This window comes from Lonchura striata, chromosome 7 (assembly GCF_046129695.1).
Source record: "Lonchura striata isolate bLonStr1 chromosome 7, bLonStr1.mat, whole genome shotgun sequence".
Taxonomy (NCBI): domain Eukaryota; kingdom Metazoa; phylum Chordata; class Aves; order Passeriformes; family Estrildidae; genus Lonchura; species Lonchura striata.
In genome coordinates, this window is record NC_134609.1 from 20,676,429 (window position 1) to 20,698,156 (window position 21,728).

General features: G+C 42.8%; 1 protein-coding gene across 4 annotated transcripts in view; it reads left to right on the plus strand.

Annotated features, from left to right (window-relative positions):
• Positions 1 to 21,728, plus strand: part of NEURL1 (neuralized E3 ubiquitin protein ligase 1) — a 144,454-nt gene that overhangs the window by 109,345 nt on the left and 13,381 nt on the right. For all 4 annotated transcript variants that reach the window (XM_021536311.3, XM_021536313.2, XM_077784679.1 and 1 more), the window contains exon 4: positions 17,699 to 18,379. In XM_021536311.3, the coding sequence (XP_021391986.1) occupies positions 17,699 to 18,379 (681 nt within the window). The remainder of the gene's footprint in view (positions 1 to 17,698; positions 18,380 to 21,728) is intronic.

A 21,728-nucleotide genomic window follows, 5' to 3' on the forward strand; every position in this document is an offset into this window, starting at 1 on the left:
TCCAACGTATTGTGTAAATAACTTCTATTTTAACATTTTGGCAAACTGCTTCCTGGGAAAAGCCTGATCCTTCCACCACTCCTCCAGGGTCCTATTGTCCGGGGTCTTATTTTTCCTTCCTGTTTCACATGAACGTGCAGAGCTTTGACAATTGCACTTTGTAATCTTGAAATGTGAATGCTTTCCAAGTCTGGAATGAGTCTCTGAGTTTTTGAGATTGACCTTTGATTTCCAGTGACAGCCAGAATGGATTTCTGCAATTTTTCATGTTGCCTGGGGCCTGACATTGACTAATAGGACTGGATATTCAGCAGGAATGTCAGGAAACCTTTGGTGATGAGATTTATTCAGGCTGTCCATGTGTAGTTTCAAAACTGTAGGGATAAGTTCCTGTTTGGGGTGAAGGGAACAGTGTTATAACATGGGTGAACTTAGACCATTGCCCCTCCTTTCATTCCATACCCCTCCAGATCTGTCTGAGCAACAGTGAGCAGTCTGTTCTGCTTCAACTCCTACAATAAGGACATGTAAAATCACATGGTTTTCTGTTGAAGACTAGCAGCAATCCCATTGCATTTGCCTTTTGTTTATCTTTCTTAAGAAAACAGCAGATTCTGCTTAGTTTTACTGAAAGAGTCCATTGCTGGCTGGAAATTACTGTCTATAAAAAAAAATGTAGCAAGATGTAGGTCACTGTGTTTGAGAAAGGTTTCTGCAGAGCTTCTGCACTGACTTAATAGGGGGAAACAACTCTCAGGAACCAGGGCACATCTGTAAAAGCAATTTTCAATTCTGGTTATGTCTTTTTGGCCCACTGGGGTTGCTACCAGCATATGACCTGCTCCTTTTGCTCCTGGGTGCTTGGGAAGACATCAGAGATCATCAGAACTCTGCTGCAGGCAGAGATTCTTCAGGGCACCCCAGGGGTTGGCTGTGCCAAAGAAAAGGAAGGGTGCCAAGTGCCCGTGCCATGCACGGTGGGGGACTCTGCATGGTCCAGATTTGTCTTGGTGCAGCTTCATCTTTTCCAACAGAGCAGATGGGGGCTGCAGGGAAGAGGAGTGGGACTCTACCGTTTGTCAGAGATCTCTGAGGCCATCTGCAAATGTAGATAAATGGAATAACTAGACCCTCACACAGAGCTTGTCCACAGAGCACTGGTGCTGCAGTAGGACCTGGTTACATTGGAGTTCCTGCAACAAAAGTCTTCATTCAGTTCTCTTGCTGCCCCTGAGTACAACCTCACATGACTAAAACAAAATTGATTTTTAATAGTTGATTCATTCTTTCCTCTCTTCCATATCTGGGACAGGGGAGTGAATGAAATTTTTTTTTTTCTCCTGTTTGCCAGTTTTCATTTAACAGGTTGCATCTAGGGGAAAGTTTGATTTGTATTTTTATATAAGTGAAGCAGTATGTGAAAACAGTCCTTTTTAATGGTAAGTTTTGTAAAAAGACTACTACTATTTTTTACAAAATTAATTTTGATCTGACGGTATTCTTTTCAATACAGGATTGCTTTGAACCAGCCACTCACCCTCCTTTGTCCTTAATGTATTGCAATGGATTTCACGGGAGTTGAAAATCATATTTCCATCAGTTTAAATGCTCTCAGCAGCCATTAGGGGCCCTAGCACGGCTCTTCCTTTGCACAGCAGCCAATGGGATGTGTGAGATATTTGTTTCCCCTTCTGTCCCCTTTATATTACCTGGCAGGCAGTGAGTGGGCTGTAGAATGCTGATATGGGAGGGAATGTGTCCTGACCTCCTTTCTTTACAAGCTCTGGCACTGGGACTCCTCCTGGCCTGGAGAGGATCCCCACGCCAGGAACCAGCCCTGGAGGCTCCGTAGTCCCTCCAGGGAAGGTCACTATAAAGGATCAGCAAGGATTTACTTGGATATTTAAATGCCCCTCTGTGCCCCTGGGATCAGAATCTGACCCTTGGTCAGGCAAAAGAAGAAACAAGCATCTGCTTCTCCAACATTCAAAGTAATGTGAGAATTTAAAACCGATTTCAAAATAAAGACATTCATTTGGGCATAAACAAAAAGTCACCAAAGAAAGCTCCTCAGAGAAATTTAGCTGCTGAATCCTTGACCTCTAAAGGACCTCTAAATATAGTATTGTATGCAATGTGCCTCTTCTTGTGGGTGAGATATTAAGAGATTATTTATTTATTAGAAAGTGGTTTACAATGTAAGTAAATTAGTGAGTTCCAAGGCCCTCTCTCAGCTGCCAGATGCTGGGAGGATGTTTATGACCACTGTAAATAATTTCATGGCTTAATACAAACACATTTTTAGAAATCAAAGGCTGATGACTGCATGTTTATAGTGCAGTTGAAGATTTATCAATTCCTCCAGAGCATGAGAAAGAAAACAAACAGTATTTCAGATATTTTAAAAATTCATAAAAAAGAAAAACCCCAAAGATATCCTTCATTCTCAGTGCTGTGGGCTCAAATCTGCACTGCCTTGGCTGAGCTCTCCCAAGTCTCATCAAGTCAGTGATATCAGAAAATGCTCAGCATCCTTCAGGACCCAGCCCATGCATTCTGGACACTGTGAAGGCTGGGGTTTCAACAGCACAGACAAATCTTCCCTGCACTGCATTTGCAGATCACTTTGCTGCTACTAAATGACCTTTCCCAAGGTCAGCTTTAAATGACAGAAATCAGATCCTTCCCAGTCAGCAGAGCAGCAAGGTAGAGCAGCACAAGGGATTTGCTTTATGTTGTGGTTAAAAGGAATAAGGACTGAGCAGCCCCTCTGGGTACCAGCAGAAGGGTGGCTCCAGAGGGAAACCTGCTTCCCAGACGTCAGACATAGAATGGGAATGGGGCTGGAGGGAATTTCCTTTTCGAGGCATGTGTGCAGCGAGGAATTAGAAATCAGCAAGGTGACGTCAGAGCGTACGTGGGATGCTTGGTAGGATTTTTGTGAAAAGTCTCAGTGCCTTGGGGAGGGATGGGCAGAAATGAAGTATTACAGATGCTTCATTTGAGCTTTAAATCTATTTTCAGCCTTTGTGTGGATGTCAGCGGACAGCCTGAAAATATCAGCAGAAGCTGTGGGCTGCTCGTGTCATGGTGCCTTGTGGTAGCTGCACGTTCCCATGCTGTGCTCTCCATAGCAACATATTTTCAGTGTAAAACCACAGAACCAGCTGAATAGTTATGAACATTTACACTCCCATATGCATGGGGAAAACTGATGATGCTGCTGAGCTGCTGCAAGGCAGAAATGGTCCTTGCTTTAAATTGCAGCTTAAGCTGTGCTTTCAGTCTAGGGATGAAATGAAGTTTGATGATGGGAAGTGCTTAGGTACATTAATTCACAGATGCCTTGTTCATTTTTGGGAAAAAAAATGACCCTTTTTGAATTACCTAAGAAGTTCTGGAGGCAGGAGAGTGCCCTGGATCTACAACAGGGCAGAGTTAGATGGCTTGACACAATGAGGTTTGCCTGAGCTAATGGTGACAATTAATTAAGAGCAATTAACTTAGGGCAAAATTATTTTTTTTCAGTTTTGAGACAGCAGTCAAGCCCAGTGCAGCAATGCCTCAGATCTGGCAGGCTGAGGCTTGGGTGCTCTCATAGCAGTGGTGTCAGTTTTTTTGCAGTGGATGTTGTCTGGCACCATGCTGATCCCTTTCCTTGATGGTGCTGGATTGCCCAGTCTTGAATTCAGCTGTGGTGGCTGCAGTCTGCAGCAAAGCAGAGGTGTCTGTGCAGCACAGGCAGGCAAGGCATGGCCATGGGCATGGCACTGGGATGGCCAGGGAGATAAATGGATGGAGCCTGCAGGGCTCAGTGGCTAATCCTGGCCATGCCTGGTTTCCTTGTTCCTTGAATCATTCCCCTCCTGCTGGTGTGTGTGTGTGTGCTGGTCATGGCTCTGAGGTGTTTTGGCAGGTGCGTACCCTGAGCGTGTGTGTGGCTCCCGGGCTCTGCCTCAGCTGCCCATGGAGCAGCCATGCTGAGCAGGATGGCAAACAGGCACAGAGACAGTGACAGCATCTGACACGCCTTTGCTGAACGGCTGGGAGTGCTGGGCAACAAGGCTGTTGACCTGGAAAACAAGCCAAGATTAAGAAATGTCAAATTTCTGGGGAGAAGAGGGTTTCCCAGAGGGCTGAGAGGTGGAGGAAGTAGACTCTGGAGGTTACTTTGGGATGGCTCATTTCAAATGGACCATGAACCCTGACACAGCACTGGTGCCTCTGGAAAGGACCACCCTGGCAGCCAGAGCTGAGACTCATCTCCCAAAACTGGGCTCTGGGGCATGGGCAACTGTTGATATCCTTACATAAATGTAGAGGTTGCTCTCCTCCTGGGGGCAGAAATGAAGGGTGATGTCTTCTAATCACAGCTTTTAGGGAGCCCCTGGCAGGGTTAATGTAGCAGTGGGCAGGGTGAGGCAGGCACGTGAGCCACCCTGTCCCTCTGAATTGCACCCATAGGTGCTGCAGCCACTGTGTGAGCAGCTTCTCGTATGGTTAAAAATTCTGGCAATCCCATAGATGTTTTGTTTGTTGTAGATGTAATAGTGAACCCAGCATCTATCCTGTTATTTGTTTCCTTACTAAATTATGTTTGCTTCATGTTGTTCACAAATACGAATTTTCAAAGTACTTCAAAACTCACTCAAGAAAGAATTGGCATTGCCTGAGCCTATGAGACCACAGGCAACAGCAGCAGCTTTGACACCTGAGTGAAATGCTTCTGGCAGGACAAATCACTGAAATGCAGTGGGTAGCAAAGTTGTCATTTATCACTGTTCCTGCAGATTTGGGCCATGGTGGCAGTCCCTGTTCACTTCTATGCAGACAGGGCAGTTTTTCTGCTGTGGCAGCTTTTCCAGCTGCAAGACAGAGCTGATGTGGCAGAGCTGGAGGGCAGAGCCTGCAGCACGGGGTGACCCTCACCCCTCCCCAGCAGGATTCAGCATCCCAGATGCACTGTGCTGCCTGTCAGCAAGGCAGCAGACAGACATGATTTCTGTTCTCAGTGCTGTCACTCTGTCTCCCTGCTACCAACAGTGTGTGGTGTGCTGGACAAGGCTGTAGTGATTTGGAGCCTTTGTAACTCAAGTGTCTCTTTGCCTACTCCAGCAGTCCTGATGATCTCCATGATTTCTCCATGCCAGTTGGGACTAAATGCTGTCCCCATTTTCCCCTAGATGCCAGGCCCCATTGGATATGGTTGGATTGCCAGGAGCAGCCCATTTGCCTTGTTGGCAGCATGGAGCAGGACCTGCATGTTCAGCACCGTGGCCTAGTGGAGAGAGGGATATGCAGCCAGGAGGGATTTCATGGACTTCACAGCTCTTCAGAAGGGCTGCTAGCTCCAGGGTGGAGGGCTCAGCTTGGCCTGGAGAAGCTGTGGAACCCATCCTAACCAGGGCTGAGCAGCTGCACTGTAACAGACCAGCAGGACATTTGAAAAAATGAGCAGGGATGTAGAGCCCTCTCAGTGCTTAATAGTAAGAATAAAGAGCTGAGAGGACATAGAGGCAGCATCTCAGCATCTCACCCTGACCCTCTTCCCTGTGTTTATTGTACCCTCTCACTGTGTTATGTCTAATAAGGGCCATAAACTCCCCTGGGATGGGACTTCCCATTTTTAACTGTCAGGCACAAGGCACACCTAAGCCACCTTATAAATAATCTTTTTGTGCAGTGGGAAACTTGACTCTGGAACATAAAGGGGTGGCTATGGCAACCACTGTCTGGGTGCTCTGTGTTTTCTGTGGGCACAGAGCAAAGGGGACATGGCTTCTCCTGGGCTGGTGCAGAGTGTGCACAGCTTCCTGAGGCTCTTTCTGCATGTGGCCACTGACTTCTTCCTGAGCATAAATCATCCCTGTACCTTGTAGGGATTTCTTCTTTCCCCCCCACCCCCCCTCCACTTTTTTTTTTTTTCCCTTTTGCATACTTTGATATGAAAAGAAGTTGCAGAACAGAAATACAGCAAGTAGTAACCCTTTCTTCTCTGTTTTAGATAGCAGGACAATTTGACCACATCCTCTGCTTTTTCTGCCTTCAGAAATGCTTTTACAGGTTTAGCTATGTGCCTTCCCAGGATCATAATATGGTGGGTGGGAATGGGTTTTGATGTGAATTATCCAGGCTCTTGTTCTGATCACTGGACTACATCTGTGCTTGGAAACAAAGACATTTATAAAGTTGTAGTTATTACAGTGCCAGGAACAGTGGGACTGTACTGAGCACAGTGAAAAGAAGTCTTTTTGCTCTGATATCCAGGTTCTAGAGGGACCTGGGATCAGTCCTAGGTTTCTTTGTGCAAGGCATAGCTGATGTTGGTAATAACATTTCAGTTGATGTACCACATCATACTGCAATTTTTATTATTATGTAGCAAGGGTTTGATAGTTCCCTACAACACTTCAGAGTAGGTGTAGAAAGGTTCACAATAGCATTCTCACCAAATATTGCTTTAAATGTTGATGCTGAAGGAGGCAGAAGCTGAAGAGAAATGAGTCTGCTAATGGGATGAGAAATTCTGGAGTTTGGGTAACCATCCCTGTTAACAGATTGAAGCTGGACAAGTGGATGAATGATCAGTGGATGAAGTGGATCCTATGATCTGTGCATTCAAATTGTCTTTACTGATAGGCAATGAAACTTTTCTCTGGGGTAGGTGAGAGTGAAATTTGTCTTTTACTTGTTAAGGAATTCGCTGAAGCTCTGGTAGCAAAATTAATCTCTTTAGTTCCTTTAGATCAGGAAACTTTTAAAGTTTTTTTTTTTAAAGGCCAATGGACATTTGTCATGACAAAATATATGGAGAATTTGTACAAGAGATGACCTTTTCAGTTGTGTACCATGGTGGAAGTGAGCATGGACTCTTTCCCTGGTTCCCCCACAATTTTGTCCAGCAGGGACAGCTAGAGTGGGGGATCTAGGCTTAGTTTCAGATCTCCTTTGCTGTTCTCCCCACTGGCACAATGCAAGGCAACAGATGGAAAGTATAGTTTAGCAAAGAATTCTTTTTGTTCTGTGGAATGTGTTTTTTAAACCTTACCCTGTGTTCCTGGTTTGGGACTGCTGATATGCTGATGTGCACATTCTGTTGCCTTCAGTGGGATATAAATACTTGTTTGGAGGAAGTGTAAGTTGCAGTGCTGTTGTGACATGGAACATGCCTAAACACATACAGAACTTTTCTGATTTGGTGCAGACAGCAGCAATTGTGCTATTTTAAAACAGGCTCATCAAACAAGGCCTTGGTTTACTGCTTCCATGCACAGCTGTGAGAGTGCAGGCTCCACCAGCTCTGGAACAGGAGTGAGGTGCATGGTGTTTAATGGCTGTACATTGCAAAAATGTCATTTTGTACATGTGGAAAGTGAGTCAGAAATTTTTTGAGAGCTCCTTCATGTTGAATTATGGGTGGAAATTCTCCAAGAAAGAGATATTAAAATGAATTTAAACAAATAAAATATTCTGGACAAATAGCATTATGTGCATTCTTTCAGAAGATATATGTTTGTTGGATCTTTAGATGAGGAACCAGCTTGGAGGAGGAGAGATATCTGTAAACTTAGTTAGTCATGGTTGAAAAATTGAAATACTTTTGGCAAACTCTAGCTGTTTTCTTTCGCTATTTTCAAAATTCTATATTTCAATGTTGAGTCTTGAAATAACATTTTAATCTTAAAAAATCACTGGCAACAATGATTTCCAAACAAGCCTCAGAAACCAACTGGAGAAGCTCTTGATCCAACATTCATTTGATTTTATGAAAGGAAGTAAAATAAACTGAAGACTCTGCTTCAAATTGGCCTGAAATACTGTATCTTCACAATTAATTTTGTTTTTTCTTCAGGCAGGCTATGAAATATTATGTATTATTACTGCATTTCACAGGCTGCATCTTTAGTAGGAAATGTGCTTTTAGGCCTGGTAGGTGAGTTAGAAGCAGAATCCTTGTGATGTCCAGGCAGTTTATCATTTAGCAGTGCTTTTCTGAATGAAACAGGACTGCAGGATCCTGGAGATCCTAAGGAATTGAGCTTTCCCCCAGTGCCATTATATATATATATATATATATATATATATATATATATATATATAATATCATTCACTAAGCAATGGTGCTGGGTAAAATGCTGGCCCTTGGAGAACCCTGACAGGTGGGAGGTGGTTGTTGCAGGGTTGAGTTCTCCCTCAGCAGCTGTTTGCAAAGCCATCAGTGATGGCAGGAGCCTGGCACTGGGAAATGTGGGGAGAAGCTGCAGAAGGAGCCATCATCTCCATGGCTGCCTGAAGGCACAGGGGTAAATGAAAGTGAATGAAAAAGGGAAGATGCAGGAAGGGAGGATGATAGATGGGAAGGAGGAAGAAAGTGCTTTTTTTAAAGAAAATTGCTGTCAGGTGATTCAGGGGGTGAGGGAATGTGTCTGATGCAGCTTGGAAACTGGCTGTGAGCACTGATGCTATGGCAACGTTTGCACAGTAACATAGGGCTTGAAATAGGCTTGTGAGAGGGTCCACAGAAATCTGTGGCAGAGCAGATTGAGGTAAAGTTTTGGGATTAACACTCAGTACACTTGTGTTCTTACCTGAATAGGTGAAATAAGAAGGTCAGAATTGCTAGGAGGACAGGAGGGTAAAAAGGATGATAGTGCCAGGAGAGCAACAGAGTCAGAGCTATGAGAAGACAGCTCTATAAGGGTATTAGACAATAAGAACTTGCAATTATTGCCCTAATTTCCCATAAAGAAGGTTAAAAATAAAAACCCAGAGCTTTTCTACAGAGAAATTTACATGTTAAAGATCAGGAAATATAAGATAAAGTGACAATTGGCAGTCTCCTGGGAAAATTAAGTCTATTACAGGTAATTAAAACAAGTGAAAAAGGCTTTCCATCTATACATAGTTAAAGGAAATGGAAGGGAAATGTGGGTCACACTACAGAGAGAGGCAGGAGGACTGAGATTAAAATAGTACAGTATGGTCCTAAAAGTGATGATTGTTTTGCTGTGGTTTCCAAAAGGATAATAAGAATTGTTCATGGAGTCTAGGAGGCCTGGGGCATGGAGGTGAAAATCATTGATTGGGGTGGGAATGCAATTCAGAGACTTCATATGTGAATCAGGGATGGATTAAGGGGTGAATAACAGGATTTAGGTTGTCTCTACAAAACCCAGAGCACGTGGTTTCTGTAAAAACCATATTTCTCTGACTTTCAGGGGAGTTAAAAAACCCATGAACACAATAAAGGGAATCAGACCAGGAGGAGCCAATATCCAGAGGTGGCTGTGGCTGTGGATAGGCACATCTTCAACCTGAAGGATGTTTGTCAGTCTTCAAAACTGCTGGCTGGGGAGGATGAATTTACCTCTAATGAAAAGCCTGAATGAAACTCAGATGTGTTGTTTGTAACACAGATGTTGCCAACACCCTGCAGACTCTCTCTGAACATCAGCTTTTGTGGAAAACAAATACATAACTGTAACACACCAATGGAAGTTTGTTCACCATAACCTACTGTTAGACTCTTTCAGAACATTCATATATTCTAAGGAGAACAGTAATTTATCTCAGTTTTGTGAAGCTAGCTATGCTCTTTATGCTGTTTCATAATGTGCAAATCAATTTGACATCCTTACAGATGTTAGGCAGAATTGTATGAATATTTGGTAAAAACCAGAGTGGTTCAGAGCACTTTCTTAGATAATAAATGCCACAAAATTACAATTTATCAGTCCATGTATGAGACTGTATGCTTTCATTCCTTAGATTTTATTGAAGAATATGCAGATGATCAGTACAATTACTAAGCTGGCCTGGGAAATGCAGTTGCTCACTCTGGCTTAAAAACAGCCACAATTCTCTAAAGCTCAGGGATTTTTATTTTCCCTTTCTTAATATTTCAACTTGGAAACTGGCAGCACATGAGCTCACATCCTTTTCAAATCCGAATCGTTTGTTTGTTTTTATCTGGTTTGTTTTGCTATGATATTTTGTCTGTACTATTGGTACAACATTGACAACCCGTGACAAGAAGTCTGTGATAGTCACAGCAAACCAAGGTCATATTTGTGTTCTTAGAGAAGTACTCTGAACAGATCCCAAGAGTTTTCCTGAGATTCATTTGGCAGGACACCAGCTGCCTGATGGTATAAAAGCACCATTACCTCAAAGAAAGGATTTGGTACTAAATGGCCACCGGAGCCACCAGATCTGCACAATGAATTTATCAAACATGTAGCTGTTGGTAACAACTAAAGACTAGGTTTATTCTCTTCCATCCCATATTTTATCACGTCTCCAAAACTGAGTCATGCAAAATAAATACTTTTAGTGCTTAGTATCTCCCAAAATGCCTGTAAAGAAATACTGATTTTTTCTGAGTAAATGCAAACACAAAGCAAAGATGAGTCCAGGGAGATGAACGTAATCACTGTTGATCTTCACTCATTTCTGGTAAAGTGGCAGATGTTTGTAGCCTTGCAATTGGTTCCACAGGACGAATGATCTGCTTTCTTTTGTAAAGCAGCTTTAAAATCTGGTGACAATTTTTAGTGTAAATATGAATTATTTCTCCTACAGAAGAACTTTGGCTTTGGATTTTTTGTAACCCTTGGCTTGAGCTTTAACTTCTACCCCTTGGTTATTGTAGAAATTCTCTCAAATGCTTCCATCAATATAGGAAAAATCATTTGAGTATCTCGTCAGAAAGTTGATCAGGACTGTGTTGGTCACAGGCATGCAAACAGACTCAGGTGATTTAAATACCTGCCACTCCTGCTATGAAAATGGCTGATACAAAATACCAGGTAATTTGCCTTCCAGGTTGCAGTGAGCAGGAAGCCAATATTTACATGTAGCAATTAACTCCTGCTTTTACCACATTGATGCACATGAAATGTGTGTTTGCTCTCCACTGACTGTGCAGTGACACCAAATTGGTGTGTTGGGAAAGGAGAAATTCTGGAAGAGTGGTTTCCATGCTGGCCACTGGGATCTGTAGTGGATGAGGAATCCCAAGAACTTGACTTTTGAGATGAGAAGAGCAACCTGCACACAAAAACAGAGGAGCAGCAGATAGAGAATAATGCAAGAATATTGCACTGATGAAGTATTAGGAAATCAGAAGGTGTACCATAGAAAATGGAGTGGTTTTGTTGTGCACTGAGCAAAACCTTAAGAGGCTCCACTTAAGAGTTCTGTCAGAGGAGCCATCTATCCCTTTGGAGTGCTCAATCCATCCCACAGTTTCCAGTCTATAAAGTAAGAACATTAATTCTTCCTGCCTTGCACTCCCCTCTTATGTATCCTTTTTGTTTACATGGTGAGGAGTGTGTTCTGCTGCAGAGCCCGGCCGCTGGGCTGTGATCTCCGATGCAGTTTGCCCCAGAGCGGGTGTTACTCTCTTAAAGAGCAGCCTGGCATCTTCCATAAGTAGCTGGTACAAGTGGTATTGTCTGTTGGCTGTAGTTTGCAAAGAGAGCAGCCAGAACAGTGAGAACAAATGGGAGCACCTTCATTTGAAATGGGATATTTATACTGTCAATGAAGCAGTGAAATCCACATAGTAAGATATAGTGTAAGTAGATTTTGTGTCCTTGATTTGATGTGGGTGTTTTCAATGAGGAATGGTTGATCAGAGGCAATAACTCAGGCAGTTTGATTTTTCAGTTGTTCATAAAGAGAAATGTACTCTGTAGAAGTGAATTCCTAAGTATATGGCAAAAGAGGTTTTTAGTCTGAATCATTCCTTTGAGGGATTTTAAACGTTTGCCTCCCACACGCTGCAGTGATGCTCTGAAAGTGGTTTCATTGTATGGTCCGAGAAGCTGCATTCTGGCGCCTGATGGTTTATGAGAAATAAACACAATGGAGTGGTCTGGGGTTATATAAATTCACCATTTAACAGTGCAAGCAGCAAGGGGAGAACCTGTGTGTAGCATCAGAGCAGAAAGACCCATCCAGGAGCATGGGTCTCTGCAGCATTATGCTGAGTGTGGCACATCCCAGTCTTTTCTCCAGACCTCACAGGGAGAGTAAGAAAAAACAAATAGTTTTATAAGTATCTCCTCTCACATGGCCAGCAGGAAAAAGCACTTCAGACATGCTCTCTGAGTGGAGCTTTGTCTCTTAATAACTGTCAGCAGGGCCTCAGCATTCTTCACTTCTCAGTTTTTCTCCTGTGTTTATTTTAAGTAAGGATGGTTTTTACTCTCCTGTTTGCATAGCTCCTCCTGCTACAACAAAGCAGTTAGGATGCACATGGGATAGACTGAGGGAGCCTAGAGCAAAGCATCCCAAGGTGATGAGGATGTCTTTACACCATGAGTACAGCAGGTTGCATGAAGATCTGCTTCCAGTCACCCATTAATTTGGGTAGATTTTGAACCCAGAGCTACAGAATGGTCCTTCTTTTCCCAGACCCAGTCACAAATGCTTTTCTTCTTTCCACTGGAGGTGATGCTGTGGGCTGGATATCATACACACATCAGACAAGCTGGCAACTAAAGGAGTTTGAGAACAGCTATTACTCCTTGCCACCAGTTGCAGTGATCTCCATCCTTACTTTAGGAGGGATAAATGAGAATATACGTTGCTTCCATTTTACCATATTTTCAACCCTCTGTCACCTTAAAGTACATAACAAGTTGAGCTATAAACAACATACAGAAATTGTTCTGGCCACTTCTGCAGTGTAGTGTGGCAGCCCCCCAGCAGTGCACATCAGCCTGCCAGGGCTAAGCCAGAGAGGGAGCAGTGACTGCCACAGCACAGCACAAGGCAGCTGAGCTGAGATTAATAATGCACTGCCACAATGGGCAGGACGAGCCTGGGAGTGACAGAAGGCTCCCAGAAGCACAGGTTTATTTCTTGTCTTATGAGTGGTTGCTTACCCCAGTTACCCTTGAGTGCAATGCTGTTTTACAGCATGGTACCCTGCCTCATATTTCAAACACCTCTCTCTGCAATGTCAAAATCCTGCCAAATGGACTGTTTGGTGCATCATTCTGCTGCAGACCACAGAGGAGGTACTGCAAGGTTACAGGTGTTGGAAGGGCAGCTGTCCTCCCTGGGCAACTCCTTATGACAGGTAGAGCTGATGGGGGGGAAAAGAGCCTTCATCTGCCCTCCTGAGTGGGAATGCAGCCACTCGAGGTGGTGGGAATAATACAGTATACATCCTTTTGCAGGTGCAGGTTTACACAGAATATTCTTGCAGGGGCCTCTGACTTCAACGTATCTTTTGGTAGCTTAGTACCCCTGAGGTTCCTTGGTTATGGAATTTAGACCATGAGCACCAGTTTACCCAGTGAAGTGAAGGATTAACAGAAGAAAATTGCACTTATGAAAGCTAAAGCAAAGAACAGAAGGAAGGAAAACCATGCATTTTCATGTGGAAAGAGAGGCATTATACCAGCAAAATTCTGGCCTTGCCAGTTTTTTACTCTTGCCTAGTATCTGAGGTCAGAAATGTTCTCCAGATGCAAGAAATCACTAGGCACTTTCTTGACTTCTCAGCATTTCTCTTTCCTGGGAGGGAGGGAGGGTCATTAGAAATGGGATTTATTCTTAAGGTTCTCACAGAATTGTCTGATTTCCCAAATTATAAGGTTTTTTTTGTAGTAGTAAGTCTCAAAGTTGGTTTATTTACGCTAGGTGTTTCGTAGCTCATTCTGGAGACTGGTTGCAGACGTCATACTCTGAAGAATTACAATTCATGGAGGTCCCAGGATTGCACCAGTCTCAGGAAACTGATGAAGAGGAGGTCTGTGTCCCTTGAGCTGCAGTTAAACATGGACTGAGTTTCCAGCCTGTGTGTGCATCCAGCTGAGTTTGCTCTGCTGTCTTAGATCCTTTACAGGTGTAGGAAGACTGGCTGCTCATGACCTTGGAAAGTCAAGCCTTTGGGCAGTAACAGACAGTACTGCAACAGAAAAAGAGGAGGGAAATGATGATTTGACAGTCTGACAGCAACACATTTCCTTTGGACATGTGTGGGGCTGAGATGATCTGTATGTGCTGGTGTATTTGATTTGTATGTATGTGATCTCTGTATATTATAGAAATAATGTATGTATTCTACATATTAACATAACACATGTTTAAGGAAATAAATTATTTTGAGAAGACAACATTTGGCAGTAGCTTAAAAGAAAGGTGGTAGTGAAATACTTTTGATCTGAGTGAAGTGATTTCAGCTGCATCTGTCTGCTCATCAGCCCCTTGTAAAATCTGTTTTAGAGTGTTGCTACAGTTGCATTGAGCTTGCACAAAGTGGGAAGCTCTTCCATGCCCTCTGAGCAGGAAAATGGAAAGCTTTGAAACCTCTCATATGAGGAAGATACTTGAAATTATTTTTCTTTGTATGGAATCACCTGCTGAGAATCTAAATTTTGCAGATGAACCCCACTAAAGAGGAGAAGAAAACAGAAGGCACCTGACCTTCATTTCTACTTAGATAAATTAATTACTCCTCCTTACCTTTTTCTTAAACAAAGCTAGAAAAAAATACAAAAGCATTTGTAAAGATAGACATCCTTTAAATTCAGTGTCTCAGATTCTCCAACTGAGGAGCAGAAAATCTAGTATTTAGTGGAAAGGATTTCCACTTTGGCTTTGTCTGTACTGCTACCAGAAACTTTAAGTCTCAAAATCCAGAAATAACATCGTAACTGCACTGCTGCAGAGCTCAGCAAAGCCTCTCTGGAAAGCTACCTGGGCAGCCAGCTGCACTGAGCTGCCGTGCTCAAGGCCAGCTTGCTGGTGGTGCTAGTGCTCGCTCTGGTGGCTTGGGGACAGCTGTGGTCTTCACAAGCCCATCTATTCTCACCCAAGGAGATGTCTCATCAATTGACTTTTCCCAAAGTAACACTGCCAACTGTCTTATAGAAGGAATTTTATAACCTTGGACGTTTAATGAAGAGATGAATGATTTCTAAATTCTTTGGGATGAAGCCAGGTGGTCCTTTGTAATGGGTTGTTGGACTCACTTTGTGTCTTATAGTCTTGTCCCATGAAGTCATTCAATCTTTTTGACGTGTCCCCCAGATTTGCCTCTGTAAATGTAAATGCTCCTGAACAAAGGAGTCTCCTTTGTAGGCATTAAAAATCACTTGTAAATGTTCTGCAGGGCCAATGCTGTGTTATGGGCCACTCCAGCATGAAGAGCTTAATCTGTATTCAGCATGACTAGTTTGGTCTGTGTTTAAAAAGTGAAAACTGAAGCTTTAAAGGAAGAAAACAACTAATTCCTGGGCATCTTCTTCTGAAAGAAAGTGGTCAAAGTCACCTCATTTGTTCCACATTTCACCAGATTTGTTCTTTCACAGCTCTTGGCCATCATCAGTTATTGTGGGCAAATGGCATTCCACATTTCTTCCAACCTACCTACTACCCCAAAAGATGAATCCACTTTTGTTTTGATTTATATTCAATGGGATTTTTTTCCTTTGGCTGGATATTTTGTGATGCAGGCCAGCATCTCTTAAGAGACTCATCTCAAAATTTTTACAGTCATACTTCAGAAGCCAGTAAACTGCAATTCTTTCTTCCAGTGTTATTTGCAAACATTAATGAACTAAGTGTCACAATCACTTCTATATGCTAGAGACGGCTTATTCCTTAGGTGGCCATGCATCTGAGCTACTGAGGGATTTAAGTAAAACAATTGGTTTGCTGTCACTGGCATGTGTCTTGTCTGCAGAACTCCAACTCTCTTAACCTCTTTTCAGATGGAAAAAGATATTCAGTCCAGCAGCCAAAGGGAAATGCAAGCATCCTGGTGGAAAACAAGCTGTTTCCAAACCCTGGCTGCAAGCTACCCACACATCACAGTTGTCAGCCAGGCTGCACATGCATAGTTACAGGGAATAAAATAGAGAGGACCTTCTGTTCCTATTCAGAAAGGTCTCTATCCATTCACCTACACAAAAGGATTGTCATCAGCTGCCAGTATTAATTTGTTCTCCTATGTAGGTTTCCGGCTAAAGAAGGATAAAATAAGTCCAGTGCTATCCAGCAGGAGCACTTGGAATGCAAATGTTAGCCCATATATTTCAAAGCATTAATGCGACCCACTTCTAGATTACTTGGGGTAATTTCTGATTTTATTTATTCCTCCTTTTCTTCAATTAACTTCTGAGAGGCTGAAATATCAGTATGCAGAAAATCAAATATGAGAAACAAAGCCCATTTTTATTTTAAGACTCTGCTTCCCTTGTAATAGCAGTTTATTTAAAGAGGAGCCTGGAATAATCCAGTTTAAGCAAAGCAAAGAGTTCTACTGAAGCCAAACCTTGTGTGGGTGTGCTCTTGTCAGGACTCCCAGAAGAGGAGGACAGGAAAGGCTGTTAGTCAGACCACAGATACTGCAGGAGATGTTGGTTACTCAGTAGTGGCATTATTCCTTGGCATACCAGTACAGAGCTACTACTCTGGTGTACTGGGAGAGAGTACATCCCATTGGGAAAATCCTTAGATAATCTGATGTCCTGCTCTTTGTTGTCATAAAGAAAATCCCAAGGATATGTGGCTGGAAGAGGTGTCCACTGCAAGGGTCTAGCATGTGCTTTAGGGACAGCTTTGCCTTTCCCTCTTGTGCTGTGTTTGCAGCACGTCCCACGCTGGGGTGTGTTGCTTTGTCTTGTGTGGGTGGTGTCACCTCCTGCTGTTTGGACCTGGACTCAAAGCCACAACAGACTTCAGTCCAGTTGGGTCACAGCTTCTTGCACGGTCCAAGGAGTTTCCCACATACTCAACTTTCACACAAGTGAATGTCTCCTCATGCTCCTCAGAGGTCAGAAAGTTGGACATAAGAATAGATTTTTGCATTATCTCAGCTTTCTTTATAATTTTGTAATGAAGGGTTTTTTTCTCAGTATATTGTTCTTTAAAATTTCTAAGACAACAGCATGTCTGTTAAATGTAAGTAATTTCAGCATTAAAGACAAAGGAGTATCGTCCTCGGAAAAATAATCAAATAAATTTATTAGTTCTTGAAGCAGCAGGCAATACTAACATAGAAGATATGGTTCAATTTTGTTTCCACTGGTGGATTTGAATGTCTGAGCATCATCTTTCTTAGTTATATATCTATGGATTTGAATTTTAATTATTTGGGTTGGAAATGATAAATGATTGTATTGTATTTCTAAAACCCAGCATATTCTAAAATTCTGCACTATAAAATTTATATCTGTACTACTCTGCAGTGAGAACCAGGACACTAATGATTAGCTATAGACAGAAACATTAATTAAAATTCATATGGTAATGAATACTATAGAGCTGAACATAGCAATTTCTTTAAAAAAATAATTTTAGCTAGATATTTATTTCATAAGTCTGTGGGAATTACTGTAGACAATAAAGAGGGCATGAAAACTTAGAGCCTGTATAGATATTGATTGGTACGTTGAGGATATATTTCAGATATTTATCCTCTGCTTTCCCTCTCCAAGGAGAGCCTCCCTTGGGTAATTCTTGCCATTGATTTTGAGTCTGCGTGCTCGGAAACTGGAAATGTTGTTGCTGGTGGAGAAAGTACAAGAGCAGCAATTGATTGCAAATGTATTTTATGTTACTCTGCTCCCATATTTCAAAGGGGAAAACATATTGAGCAAACCCATATTTTCTCAAGCTCCTGGACATTGTAATTTTCTCCGAAAGTGACCCCTTTTTTGTGTTCTTTCTCCCCCAGACAGTGAAATCATCCCCCCCGACTGCCTGCGGCCCCGCTCCTTCACGGCCATCCGCCGGGCCTCGCTGCGGCGGGACACCGAGGACACGCGCCTCTCGGTCAGCCTGTGTGACCTCAACCTGCAGGAGGACGCCTTCCACGTGACGGCCACCACCTGCCCCATCCCGCAGAACTCGCTCAACTCCCAGCACTCCCACCTCCTCCCGTCCCAGCTGGAGAGCGACCTCCGCTTCCACCACCTCCGGGGACCCCACGTCAAAATCCTCGATGACCAGACCGTGGCCCGCCTGGAGCACGCCCGGGAGGAGAGGACTTTGGTGTTCACCAGCAGACCCCTTCGGATCAACGAGACCATTTTCGTCAAAATCAACAAGTCCAACGCCGTGCGCACAGGGACGCTCTCCTACGGGGTGACGTCCTGCGACCCCAGCACCCTGCGCCCCAGTGACCTCCCCTACAACCCCGAATCCCTGGTCGACCGAAAGGAGTTCTGGGCCATCTGCCGAGTGGTGGTGGCCCTCCAGAGCGGAGACATCCTGGGATTTATGGTGAATTCTGATGGTGAGCTGCACTTGAGCCACAACGGTGCCGGCGTTGGCATGCAGGTCTGCGCGGACTGTTCCCAGCCCCTCTGGATGTTCTTCGTTTTACACGGCGCCATCATGCAAATTCGATTGCTGGGTATGTTGGACCCCCTTTTTCCAAACCTTGTGCACAAGAAAGCAAGTGGGGAGTACATCATGGGAGAGGGAGTGAAAGGCTCCCTCCTTGCTCTAGGATGAGGTACAAATTTTGGTTGTATAAAAAGAAAGAAATATGCAAAGGCACAAACATAATATATGGGTGTGATTTACAAGACTTAACCTCTTTGCACTTCTGTAACACCCTTCACATGATGGTCTCAAAAGATCTTTTCAGATAATGAATTAAGCCTCAGGGACCTCCATTAAGTACAGATGAGTCATCACTGACCTAGGAGAAGCAAGGAGGGCAGAGGAGATGGGCTTTGGGCTGTGCTAATGTAAGGCATGGCCAGCAGGAGAAAAGAGACCTGATACCCTTTTCTGTGTGTTAGATATCTGGGATGATGGACTCCCAGAAGAGGAGTGCTCTTGCTTTTCCCAGGCTTATATGTGAGAGGCAAGCCAGCAAGCAGAGAGGAATCACAGTGGTTCACTTAGCATGGCACTTACCGTCTCAACAGGAGAAAGGTTTCCTTGTCCTCCAGCCCTTTTTAAGGCCGTGTAGCTCACACAGGTTGATAGACCTCTGAAGGTATACCTCTTGGTATTTTTGCTGTTTTTTCAGATCTTTTAGCTGACATACTTCATTGAAATGCTGTAAGTCATGTTCGAAGGTTTGGAGGGAAAAGCTTTGAAATAAGATTTCTCAGGATCAAATTCACTTTTTTTTGTGTGTATATTAGACTAAGTAATAGATGTGTTCGGACATTAATTTGAACCATATCATGGTTGTGCTGGCATCAGTGTCAGACAGTAAAAGATGGATTCTGAGAACATCATGCAATTCCTGGTACTCCTCTAAATGAAGAATATTTAAAAATGCTCCTTTCTGTTTATACTGTTATATAACTTTAAGTATACTTATATTCAATTTTGCTTCAAATCCTCTCCATACCTAACATCAAAAAAAAAAAAACCCAATAGCCTACCTCTCCATCAAACTCAAAAGCCAACCAACACATCGTTTTTTTAAGATTTACAGTCTTTAAAGATAAATTGTGAACACACACATATCTGTCTGCAGGGTCCAGTTCACCTTAATCACAATATGAAATGCCTTGTATCATTTGTTTGAACTTGACCACAGGCCTATGCTGTGAGTGTTTTGTGGCTGTTAAAGGCTCACAGAAGACAAATGTAATACTACAATTTATTTCCAGGAGCCCAAGACTCAATCCCTGCTAATTCAGCCTGATTACATTTGATGTGGGTACTGTACATAATCCATGGTTAGCTCTGCTCTCTACCAGCATGCCATTGTGATAATGGTAGGTGAAATCAAACAGAGCCCAGTAAAGCAGGAGATTAAATGCTCCTGTGTGTGTTAGAAGGAAAACATACTTAGGTCATTGAGCTGCTGGTAAAACTAAATCATCAACCAGTGCTTCCTTTCATATGAGATCACTAATTCTGGCAGTTTGGCACAGAGCAATCAGCCTGTTTGCAATGAGCTCTGAAACAGGGCAGCAAGGATGTGTCTCCCCAGAGGGACAGAATCACATCCTCGCACTGAATTTGACAGAGCATGGGCATGAACACAGACCTCCTGTGTAAACCTCCTGCTGTGCATACCCTGCAAGTGTCCTCCCTGCTTGATCACAAGTTCAGCCCAAACCAGTACATCCCAGTACATGTTTTAGATAAATCTACACTTGTATGCATGAAATGAATTGTGCAGAGTTGGAAAACACCTCACTTCTCGTGTTTGTGACCATGACAGGCTTTTCTAGCCTTGGTCACTGGAAAAGAACCTGATAATGGGCTATTATTCCTTAGTGAGATGTAAGTGCAAAGAGCTGGACTTACTGACCTTGCCTCTCTCAAGGAAAGGATAAGACCCTGCTGAGTGTACAACTTTATCCACATCAGCTTGGGCAGCAAGCTGCTATCTCCAAGTTAAATGCTATGAAATAGGAGCTTGCCTGTAGTTTTTAACAGGTATTAAAATACAAATAGAGCTTTTCATACCTATATTTCCAGTATGACAATGCTGGGAGCAGTGCAGTCCCAGTATCAGTGCAACATCAGTGTAGTGCCACTGCCCAGAGAAAAGCACTGATGCTGCCCTAAGTGAATCTCTGCAACTGCAGTAATTACATGGACCAGCAATATCCTGACAGAAGGCAAAGAAAATAATGAACTCCCATCTCTAACTATTGCAGTTTTATTAGGGAGGTGATGTGCACTGTTTGCAGTGCAGTGGAACAGATTATGGTTCTTGGCATAATATGTGTCATTATAATATTAGAAAATGTAAGAAGAATGTAAAGTGTTCATCTTTCTAATGACATGCTCCATCTTCAGAATGCAAACAAGAGTAATTTTGTGAGATCTGTCTTTTATAATTTGAACTTTATATCACAGCAGAAGACATTTATACTCATCCTTTTCTAGTTTAAATAGAAAAAGTGAAGTTACATATCCTTGAAAGAAATGAGACACAAATATTGCAAAAGGCATAATTGTACCAAACCTATCCTAAATAGCAGATGTCATTCTATTTCTGGGCACACCATTGTGAGATTAACCAAAGTGACATTATACAGTGTTAAAGGAACGTCAGCACTACAACTGACTAGAAAATGAAATTAAAGTTGCTGGGTTTGCTTCTTCTCCAGCTTTTCTGTTTTGTTTGGAGAATGGACACTCTTGCCCCTAGAGAAGGTTTGTTTTTCACTTGGAGAACAATATGACTCCAGGTATTGATCACTGGATTCTGTATTTCATGCCTAAACGTTATTTATTTAGTCCTGATGCAGAGCAGGAGCAAACTTAGGTCTCGGCTTGCTTGTGACTTGGCCATAGAAGCTGACATTTGCTGACTGCAGTTATTCCAGTTATTCCACTGTGCTGGAGATACAACATTTATTTCCTGATATCAGGGGAGACCATCTCTACCCAGGCTGGTGATCTTATGGGACTCTGTAGGAGAGGAGGGCAGTGTGGGGTTTGCTGGATAGTAAAGAATTCTGACTTCTGTTTTCCTCTTATCAATCTGGCATCATATACTGGCAATATATTTGCCGTAAGAGAAATAAAACAGTCGAAAATAAAGATGAAGTTGGAAACACTATTATTCTTCATGCCATCCCAGCAAAAGTAAAATAAATTAAACCCAAGCCCCAGTATAATGAAGTGAGAGACCACAGTCATCTGTAGAGGAGGCAGAAAAAAGTCAATTTGTTTAAAAGAAAAGTTTAAAAGGCAACTTGACTACATGAAGGAAAGATAAATGAAAGAGAAGGGCACCTTAATGTAGCAGATAATAGCATAAAAATATCAAGCTC